We start from the raw sequence: 10280 nt of genomic DNA, 5'->3' as shown, positions 1-10280 counted from the left end.
CGTCCTTAACTTCAGTTCCAGGGGAATCCGAAGCCCTCTTCCGACCTCCACGGCATAGCACGATACGGGTGCACCCACATACATGCAGGCAATACACTCATACACATAAAATAAAAATAATAAATAAAACATTTTTTTAAAAAAGTACTTGCTTCTTGACTTGAATTCAATCTCTAGCACCGTGTGTGGTGGCATGGGCTTATTATCCCGGCACCGGAGAGGTACAACAGATGGTGCCTGAGGAACAAGACTTGAGCGTGTGCGAGCTCCAGGCTTGTCAAGATAGTAAGACCCTGTCTCCAAAAGAATCAAAAAAAAAGGAATGGGATAGGGTGTGTGTGTTGGCACATATCTTTAAGAATCCCAGGACTGCCAGGCAGGGGTGGTGGCACACGCCTTTAGTCCCAGCATTCTTTGGAAGCAGAGGTAGGCGATCTCTGAGTTTGAGGCCAGCCTGGTCTACAGAGTGAGTGAGTTCCAAGCCAGTTATGGCTACAGGGAGACCCTGTTTCAAAAAGACAAAAAAAAAAAAAGTCCCAGGACTAAGAGGCAGAAACAAGTTAATCTCTGTGGGCTCAAGTCCAGTTTGGTCTACATAGTGAGTACCAGGCCAGCCAAGGCTGCATAGTGAGACTGTCTCAAAAGCCAAATAAACAACAGCAAAACCCAAGAAACAAAATAACAAAACAACAATGACAAAAAAAAAAACCCAAAAAAACCCCAGAGGTTTATTTAGCTTGGTTGTTCTGGGGGGGCTTTCTTACTTCATTATAATATCACAGAGGGCCTCAAAGGAAGCAGGGCAATTATGCTAGTTTAGGTCTCTTTGTTATAAAGCCACTAATGTCATAGGGGTCCTAACCTGTGCAGCCTCATCTAACCCTAATCACTCCAGAGTCCTACCAGCGAATATCATTAGCATTTGAATTTGAGAATTAAGTTTCTACAGGAGCTTTCAGTGGTCATATTCACACCACAACAGAACAACCATTCTCATTTGCATGGGACAGACCCCATTTTTTAAATAATATGCTACAGATTGAACCCAGGACCTTCTCCATGGCAAGCAAGCAGGCTATAAACAGAACTACATCTCTAGCTTTTTAAACTTTAAAAAAAAATTTTTTTTTTAATTTTATGTGTATGTGTGCATTGCCTGCATGTAGGTAAGTGCACCCATGTCATGCACTGCCCACGGAGGTCAGAAGAGGCTGTCAGATCCTCTGGGACTGGAGTTACAGACAGTTGTTAGCTGCCATGTGGGTGCTGGAATTCAAACCCAGGTCTTCTGCAGGAACAACCAGTGTTCTTAACCACTGAGCCCTCTCTCCAGACCCCCATTATGTTCTTTTTATGTAACCCTGTAGCCATGAAAGACCTGCACATTGCTTTTTTTTCTTTTAGTTTTTTGAGACAAAGTCTAGGTATATAGCCCAGGTTGGTCTCAAACTCATGAGCCTCCTGTGCTTTGGGATTATAGGTATTCACCACCATGCTCAGCCCAAGACATGTGTTTTGATGGGCTCTGAGCTGAGGAAATGTATGGAAACAGACAGTGGGGGCCAGTGGACTGCAGCACATGATAGTGCTGATCCTTACTAGACGGCATTCAAGGTGAGACAGTGGCCAGCACTTCACCACCTATGAATCACTTCTATGAGCTACATCTCCAGCCTGAATGTAATGACTTTTGAGGTCATTCTCCCTCTTAGGTCCTGCTGTCAATGACAACAGCAGCAAGCAGCTCTAAGGACGGAGAAGCAGGGCCTTAAAAGACCAAAGTGGCCACAGGAAAACAGCATGAGGCTGAGGGATTCTAGAAGACTTTGCCCTCCAGGTTTTGAGCCAAAGGTCCTACCTAACACTTTGATCTTCTTTACTGTCTTCTCCGTGTTATTGGTCACAGTCACAGTTACAGGAATGGGTTCCCCATGGAAATAGATCTGAAAAGGGAGCATTAAGTCAGAAAAGAACAGAGTCAAGTGCGGCAGCATCTTTAGTGTGAGGTCTTTCTAGACATTAAGATTTTTTTTTCAATCTCCTTACAATAAATATGACTGAATTCCCCTACTTTTAAAAAGAAATATTTTATTCATTATTTTTATTTTATGTGTATGCATGTATTGCCTGCATGTAGGTAAGTGCACTCGTGTTGTGCAATGCCCGTGGAAGACAGAAGAGGCTGTCGAATCCCCTGGAACTGGAGTTATGGACAGATGTTATCTATCATGTGTGAATTCCCCTACTTTTAAAGACAGTAAAATGATCACAACGTTTTCTCTGAGGAAGTATGTGGACATAGTCTAACACTATCTACAGGGGGCTAAGCAGGATATGGATGTCATAATTAGCTTTGGTTGTCAACTTGACAAGACCTAGAATCATCTGAGGAGGGAGTCTCAGTGATGGATTGTCTGTGTTGGGTTGGCCTGTATCTTTATTGTTTATCAATGTGGGCACACTCAGCCCACTGGGGGTGGCACCAGTCCCGACACAGGGGGTCCAGCCTGGAGAAATTGAGCTAAGCACAAGCAAGTGAGCATACATGTACTCACTGTTCATCTCTCTGCTCTTGACTGTGGATGTCATGTGGCCAGCTGCTGGACATTCCTGCTGACTTTGCCACAGTGCTGGGCTATCCCCTGGAATTGTAAGCTGAAATAAACTCCCCTAGATTGCTTTTTGTTGGGGTATTATTTTTTTTTTAATCACAGCAACAGAAATAAAACTGGAACAATGGGGTTTCAAGTGAGACACCACATGAGGCCCCGGGGCCTTGCACAGAACAGGAGGTTTAGGGGGTTGGGATAAATGAAAGTGCTAGGAAAGCTAGCTGATAGAGTGTTCCCCACCAGCACCCTGGGCTACCAGCCTTGGGGAGGCACACCCACATGTGTGTACACACTACACGGGGCTCTCTGGCTAACCTGTACATGACTGACTTGATGCTTGGTCAGTGGCTCTTTACCTTCGACCACCATGATACTCCTAGCTGATGACCTCACCTATGACATGGCTGCCCTGTGAGCTGTCTGTAAGATCTGAATTTCCCAGGGAAGTGAACCATTTATGGAGCCCACTGAGCAATACTGTTTTACAGTGTGAGGCTGAGGGAATGGACAAGGGAGAGGCTGGCTGGAGAGGAGCTATGCATGCAGCTGCCCAGTCTACTGCAATGGCCAAGTGCAAAGGCAGCCATGGGGACTAGCTCCAAGTTTATGAAAGAAGCTGACCACGTACAGTCGTTGATGCCTTCACTATGGTAGGAACAAGGTGACTTACAAGGAGTCCACACAGTCAGGGGACAGTGGCCTGAACTCCAGGCCCCTGTCCTAACTCGGAGGGGGATTACCTCTTTCCTGAGGGAGACTGAGAGGAGCAAGGGCTTGTCAGACATGAAGAACTGCCAGGATGCCTCAGCACAGGGCTGGGGACCCACCTCCGGTGGGGCATGCTGCACTTTCCGGATCAGTAACCGCACAGAGCTCCTGAGGAGAAAAGGGCCAGGATTCCAGGCCTCCTAAGGGAGGCGGGAGACCCTAGAAGTCCTGCTGTAGTCCCTTCTTGTGACTCCAGGAGCTACATACTGGGCCAGTAATGCCCTCAAGTTCTCTTACATCCCCTCAGCCCCCTCTTAGGTGAGGCTGTGTCACGTGCCTTATATGACCAGGCTTCAGAGTGCCTGTAAAGGTGGCACCTTGTCACAATCATAAACACTAAGACATAGACTAGGGGTAGAGTGCTTGCCTAATATGCACAGTGTCACGAGAGAGATCCATAGCAACACACACACAGCACCATGAGACATGCATGCTGAGCCTGAGAGAATATGAGAAGGAACGGCTGAGCCAGGCATGATGGCACATGCCTTTAATCCAAGCATTTGGGAGGCAGAGACAGGAAGATCTCTGTGAGTTTGAGATAGCAAGTTCCAGGCCAGCTGGGGCTACAGGGAGAACCTGTCTCAAAAAGACCAAAAAAAAAAGAGAGAGAGAGAACGAATGGCTGAGGGGTTTGCTGGAGAAACAGCTCAGTGGTTAAAAGCACTGGCTGATCTTGCAGAGGGCTGAGGTTCAGTTCCCAGCACCCACATGGCAGCTAAAAACTATAACTCCAGTTCCAGGGGATCGGATGTCCTCTTCTGGCCTTTGTGGGCACTGCATGCATGTGATGTACTTAACATGCTAGCAAAACACTCAACACACATAAACTAAAACAATAAATTTAAGAAAAAGAAAAAAAGGAAAGAAGGGACCTTCTTTGGGGGGGCACTCATGGGCCACTGAGGTTGCTAAATCTACTGTCATTTTATTTCCTCTCCCCACTTCCCACCATGATCAGCCATCGACCTCTATGACACACGCAAATGGCACATGGTTCAGTCTTTGACTGCCCTAACCTGGGGAGGTTGTATGACCCCAGCCTCACAGAGTCTGTGGGAAGAGTTGTCACACCAACGTACAGTGGGGCGGTTTCTTGACCGCCCAGACCCTCCCCCACTCCCACACGTGCACTCGTACTTCTTCGGGATCTTGTCCTCTTCAGCATCTATGATGTCTGTGGCAAATGCTTTGACTTCAAAGTCGACCCCGCAGGTCTGTTGAGGACAAGAGAACAGACAGTCGATGGTCAGCACCTCCCTTCCCAGGAGCTGCAGGCAGACGTGTGGCCCTAGCTTTGCTCCTCAGCCATGTCCTTCTCTGGGTGGCCCCGTGGTAAAGACAAGACGGAGAAGTGTGCTGATGACACCACACTGACAGTAGCATGAGGAGCAAGCAGAGGGCCCAGAGCCCTGGGGGACGGACAGTCAACATGCCAGACACGTCTCCCGAGGCTGTGCAATGTGCATCGTGTCCCAGCAGGTCTGAGCCTCCTCCACCTTGGACACTTAGTTGTCCTGCAATGCTACTGGTCCCAGCACTGGGAACAGACACAGGTGGCCACAGGGTGGAAATGAATGCTGGAGTGCAAACACTCTGACCTCGGTTGCCAGGCAGCAATGGCTCGTAATGCTGACAGCCAATCCAATTCTTCTTTTTAAATGAGGTAAAATAAGCCATGCATGGTGGCGCACGCCTTTAATCCCAGCACTTGGGAGGCAGAGGCAGGCAGATCTCTATGAGTTCAAGGCCAGCCTGGTCTACATAGTGAGTTCCAGGACAGCTGGGGCTACAGGGAGACCTTGTCTCAAAAAGAGCAAAAAAAAAAAAAATTTTTTTTTATGGGGCTGGAGAGACGGCTCAGTGGTTAAGAACACTGGTTGTTCTCGCAGAAGACCTGGGTTCGAATTCCAGCACCCACATGGCAGCTAACAACTGTCTGTAACTCCAGTCCTATGGGATCCAACAGCCTCTTCTGACTTCCATGGGCACTGCACGACATGGGTGCACTTACCTATATGCAGGCAATACATGCATACACATAAAAAAATAAAATAAATTTAAAAAATAAAAATAAAAAATAAATTATTTACTTTTATGTGTATGAGTGTATTGCCTGCATATAAGTGCACCAGAGTCATGCAATGTCTGAGAAGGTCAGAGGAGGGTATCAGATTCCCCTGGAACTGGAGTTACAGACAGTTGTCAGCCTCCATATGGGTACTGGAAATATAACCCGGGTTGTCTGCAAGAGCAGCCAGTGCTCTTAACCACTGAGTCATCTCTCCAGCCCAAGAAAGAGAACTTCGAACCCTGCAATGATGGAATAAATGCTTGTGACCTTCAGCCCTCAGCCCTGGCGTGGCTTTCCTAGCACACCCTGGTCTCTGTCCACAGGCAGCTCACTGGCTGCCCAGGGGGAAGCAGAGACAGTAAGGGTTACACAGGGCCAAATGCGGATGGTGACAGCAGAGCCACAGACTTACAGGTTCCAAGAGAGGAACCATGGCAGCTCTGAACTGCAGGATCCCAACCCATGTGCCCCATTCTGTGCTGTCCCTGCATAAGCCACACACCTCCACAGGCCTCACAGGGCTGTGGTGCTCCCGCAGGCTAAAGCACTCACTCTGTTTATAGCCACATAAAACTGAGTAATAACATAATGATATATCATATACCTTTTATTTTTCTTTTTATATATTAATATAGTTAAAATATTATACTGTACAACCATTTTAAAATAGTAGTGGAATGTATTATTGTATTATAATATCTTAATATAATAATATCACATACTACATAATATTATATAAGATCATAACATATAGTTTGTGATACAAAAAAAGTGTGTATCACACACACGTATATTTGTTTTTTAAAATACTTTATTTTGCCGGGCGTGGCGGCGTATGCCTTTAATCCCAGCACTCGGGAGGCAGAGGCAGGCAGATCTCTGTGAGTTCAAGGCCAGCCTGGTCCTCATAGTGAGTTCCGGGACAGCTGGGGCTACAGGGAGACCCTGTCTCATTTTTTTATTTTATTATTTTTTATTTTATGTGTATAAGTGTATTCCCTGCCTGTATGTAAGTGCACCTGCATCACACATTGCCCATAGAGTTCAGAAGAAGGCAATGGATTCCTCTAGAACTGGAGTTGAGGACAGTTGTTAGCCTCCATGTGGGTGCTGGGAATCGAACCTGGGTCCTCTGCAAGAGCAGCCAGTGCTCTTAACCACCAAGCCACCTCTCCAGCCCCATATATATATTTATATCTGACAATCTCCTGTGTGTCCCTCAACTTTCCCAGCTGCAGCCAAGTCTCCAGCTTGAGGACACTCTGAGGTCCCTAGCCCAGCACATCCCCCTTGCCTGAAGACCTCCACCAAGTTAGCTCCTTCTCCCAGCCAAGAACAGAGGGAAGGGCTTTGATCTGCACAGGGATGCAAAACTCCAGAAAGGTCATTAAGAACCTAGACTTGGGGCCTCCTTGAAAGAGTACTGAGGGATCTGACAAGACTTAGTTGTGTTTCTCTTAGCTCCTGGTCTCCCTATTCCTAAATGGCCTCAGTCTCAGCTGGTAATTCACAGCATTCAAATGTTTCAGAAGATTTATAACACGGTTTAGAAAAAAGACACGTATGTGGGAAACATGACATGACACGGACTTTTGGTACAGGTGCTGGCTCTGAGAGCCTCCCTCCTAGTCCATTCTGTTCAGTCCCACGGTATACCATTCCACTGCATCGCATTCTTTTTTTTTTTTTTTTTTTTTTTTTTTTTGGTCTTTTTGAGACTGGGTCTCCCTGTAGCCCCAGCTGTCCTGGAACTCATTATGTAGACCAGGCTGGCCTTGAACTCACAGAGATCCGCCTGCCTTTCCCTCCCAAGTACTGAGATTAAAGGCGCATCCCATTCTTTAAACACACTGCTCCTGGTCTATAAGCCAGTACTGGTGATGACCCCACATCCTGCTTGACATCATCGCTCACTGCTTGATTCCAGGTTCAGATCTGCCATGGTCAATCGTGGAGCCGTGGCAGCCCAGTACCTTTCCCCTCTCTCCTCTGGTCTTCACTCCTTCCTTTGTGCCTGGAGAGCCTGGTCCATCTCGGTCATACCCCACATTGCTTCTCTTTTCCTTCATGGCACAGGCTTCACCAGCCTCGAAACCATTCTGACCCTTTGTAAGCCTGAGTCTGAATTTGCTGTTCAGTCCCTCCAGCAGCTCCCATCTCACCCAGGCACAAACCCAAGTCCCAACTAGGGCTCACCAGGCCCTCAACATCTGGCTGCCCTGTGCTTTCCACCCTTCAGTCCCACTGTCCTCATTCAGCACACAGCCCCCTTGGTGCCCTAGAACACACAGGGAGCATGCTGCCTCCACACGGGGTGGAGTGGGGGGCTTTCCTCTTTTCTTACTAGGAAGATTCTGACTTAAATGTTCTAAATAGTCTTCCCAGGTACTCCCTTCCTCACACAGCCTAGGACTCTGCAGAGGGTCCTATCATTGTATGTCATTTGTTGTTGTCTGTGGCTTTCCACTGACATGAGACCCAGGAGGTTCCAGTCTCTTGTTCACAAAGATGTTCATGTTAATAATTGCTGAGGATGAGTGCAGGTTCAGTAGGAGTCTTTATACTGGACCCTTTACTTCTTTTGTGTATATGTGAATTTTCCGTGACAAAAAAAGCCATTTTAAAAGCCGACTGAGGGCTGGGGGATGGCTCAGAGGTTAAGAGCACTTGCTACTCTTGAATAGGCCCCACATTCAGTTCCCAGCACCCTCATGGCAGGCAGATCACAACAATCTGATAACTCCAGTTTGAGGGAATCTGAAACCCTTTTCTGGCCTCCAAGGGCACTGAACATACGTGGTATACTTACATATATGTAAGCAAAACACTCATACACACACAAAATTTTTTTAAATCTTTTTTTAAAAAAAAGATCAGTTGAAAGCCTGGCAAGAAGAAAATAAAGACAGCTAAGAACCATCTCAAAAGGTGTTCAAAATCGCTAGTAATTAGGGAAATGCAAATTAAAACCACCCTAAGGTATCATCTTACCCCAACCAGACTGGCCAGGATCAAGAAAAGAAATGATACCAAATGCTGGAGAGGATGTGGAGAAAGGGGAACGCTCATTCACTGCTGGTGGGAGTGCAGACTCATGCAACCCCTATGGAAAACAGCGTGGAGAACTCTTAAAAAACTAAAAATGAACCTACCACATGACCCGGTTATACCACTCCTTGGCATATACCCAAAGGACTCATCCTACTGTAGAGACACTTCAGAGACACTTGTACAACCATGTTTGTTGCTGCTCTTTTCACAATAGCTAAGAGATGGAAGCAACCTAAGTGTATCTCAACTGACTAGTGGATAATGGTTAACAAAAATGTGGTTCATTTACACAATGGAGTTCTATTCAGCAGTAAAGAAAGATGAAATAATCAAATCTTCAGGTAAATGGATAGATCTAGAAACTGTTAGACTAAAGTAACACAGACTCAGAAAAATAAAGGACATATGTTCTCCCTCATATGTGGATCCTAGCACCAAATCCTTTTAAATTCCATGTCCTTTTAATAAGATGATGCTGTACAGCAGTCTCTTCTACATGAAATAACTACCATCATCACAGCTTTAGCTGAGCCTGATCGCTAAACATCGTCACAATTGGGCTTGTTGACAAGGATGTGCTCCTTCATTAAAGGAGGGCCAAGCAGGGTCTTTGGACCCTCACCACAGTATCCAGCCACTCTTCCCAGCCAACTGTATGTAATTTGGCCCTAATCACACATGGTCTCCTGGATTTGGGGAGGGCTAAAGTATACAATCCAGGGAAAACTAGGAAGAGAAGGCTTGACTCATGCTGGGTAAAGGCTTTCCTCAGATCATTCATACACCTCAGCAACCCCTTAGTTATCTCTGTAAGTAAGCTCAGTAAATTCATTGGCTCCCCAGTAAAACTTTAATCAAACATTGGTTCGACACTAGAACCTTAAAAGGGAATAAGCATTGCTTAGCATCCCCAGGGAAAGAATTCTCACAACAGATGGAAAATTTATTTGTTAATGCTATTATGTCTCATCATTATTTTCTTAAAAGAAAATATGAATGTAAAAGATGCTAAAAGGATACAGGAATGGAGATATTTTCCAAAATAGAAAAAATGAGAAAGCCTAACCAAGTGATAAATGTTTTGGGACCATAGGAGAAGGGTATTATTAAGGGAGAAATGGGAAAAATGGGGGCACCTTAAATGGGGAAACCATGGTGGAAGGGCTAGACAATACAAGAGATAAATAATGCCTTCCTCATTTTAAAAATCCAGAAAACCGTATTAATCCAACAATCTATTGACAAATTATACATACAGCTAGATCAAAGAATATAATATATGTCTAGGCAAGGTTTATCTGAGAGCGTTTGATCTTTGCCCAAGCTTTATCTACATGGCACATGGTAATTAAAAGTACCAGACTGGTGGAGCTAACCTTACTGGATGCTTAACAGGCATAATTTGAGGCCTATACTAATGTGGTCAGCAGGACTTAAAAGGACAGTTTTTGTCTCTTGTCCTCCAAGGTCAACTAAGTTCCAGGGGACTATGGAACATCTCTCAAAATGTCCTGTAACTGTAGTGAGTCACCTGTCCTCTTGTTCAGGGAGCCATGGAGACCCCACGAGATGGACTTGAACCAGTGTCCAGTCTACAAAGAGGAGGGTCAACTCAGAGGAAACATTTCCTCCATGCTTCCAAGTGAAGCCAGCCATGGTTGAGCAGGACCTTTGACTTATCGTCACATAGATGGAACTGGTAAAAGAAAGGAGTCAGGGTCTCCTTCCAAGCCCATGTGACCCCTGAGGAACAGATCCTGTAATTCGTAAATACG

The 10280-nt window shown here is 45.9% G+C and overlaps 1 protein-coding gene across 7 annotated transcripts in view; it reads right to left on the bottom strand.

Moving 5' to 3' along the window:
- Window positions 1-10280, bottom strand: part of Sag (S-antigen visual arrestin) — a 46099-nt gene that overhangs the window by 17408 nt on the left and 18411 nt on the right. For all 7 annotated transcript variants that reach the window (XM_008838110.3, XM_008838113.3, XM_029565958.1 and 4 more), the window contains exons 7-9: window positions 4521-4597; window positions 3353-3488; window positions 1859-1943 (exon numbers count right to left, since the gene is read on the bottom strand). In XM_008838110.3, coding sequence (XP_008836332.1) covers window positions 1859-1943; window positions 3353-3488; window positions 4521-4597 — 298 coding nt within the window. The remainder of the gene's footprint in view (window positions 1-1858; window positions 1944-3352; window positions 3489-4520; window positions 4598-10280) is intronic.

The sequence above is a fragment of the Nannospalax galili genome, unplaced genomic scaffold (assembly GCF_000622305.1).
Source record: "Nannospalax galili isolate Female #2095 unplaced genomic scaffold, S.galili_v1.0 scaffold1138, whole genome shotgun sequence".
NCBI lineage: Eukaryota > Metazoa > Chordata > Mammalia > Rodentia > Spalacidae > Nannospalax > Nannospalax galili.
This window is presented reverse-complemented; position numbering and strand designations above follow the sequence as displayed.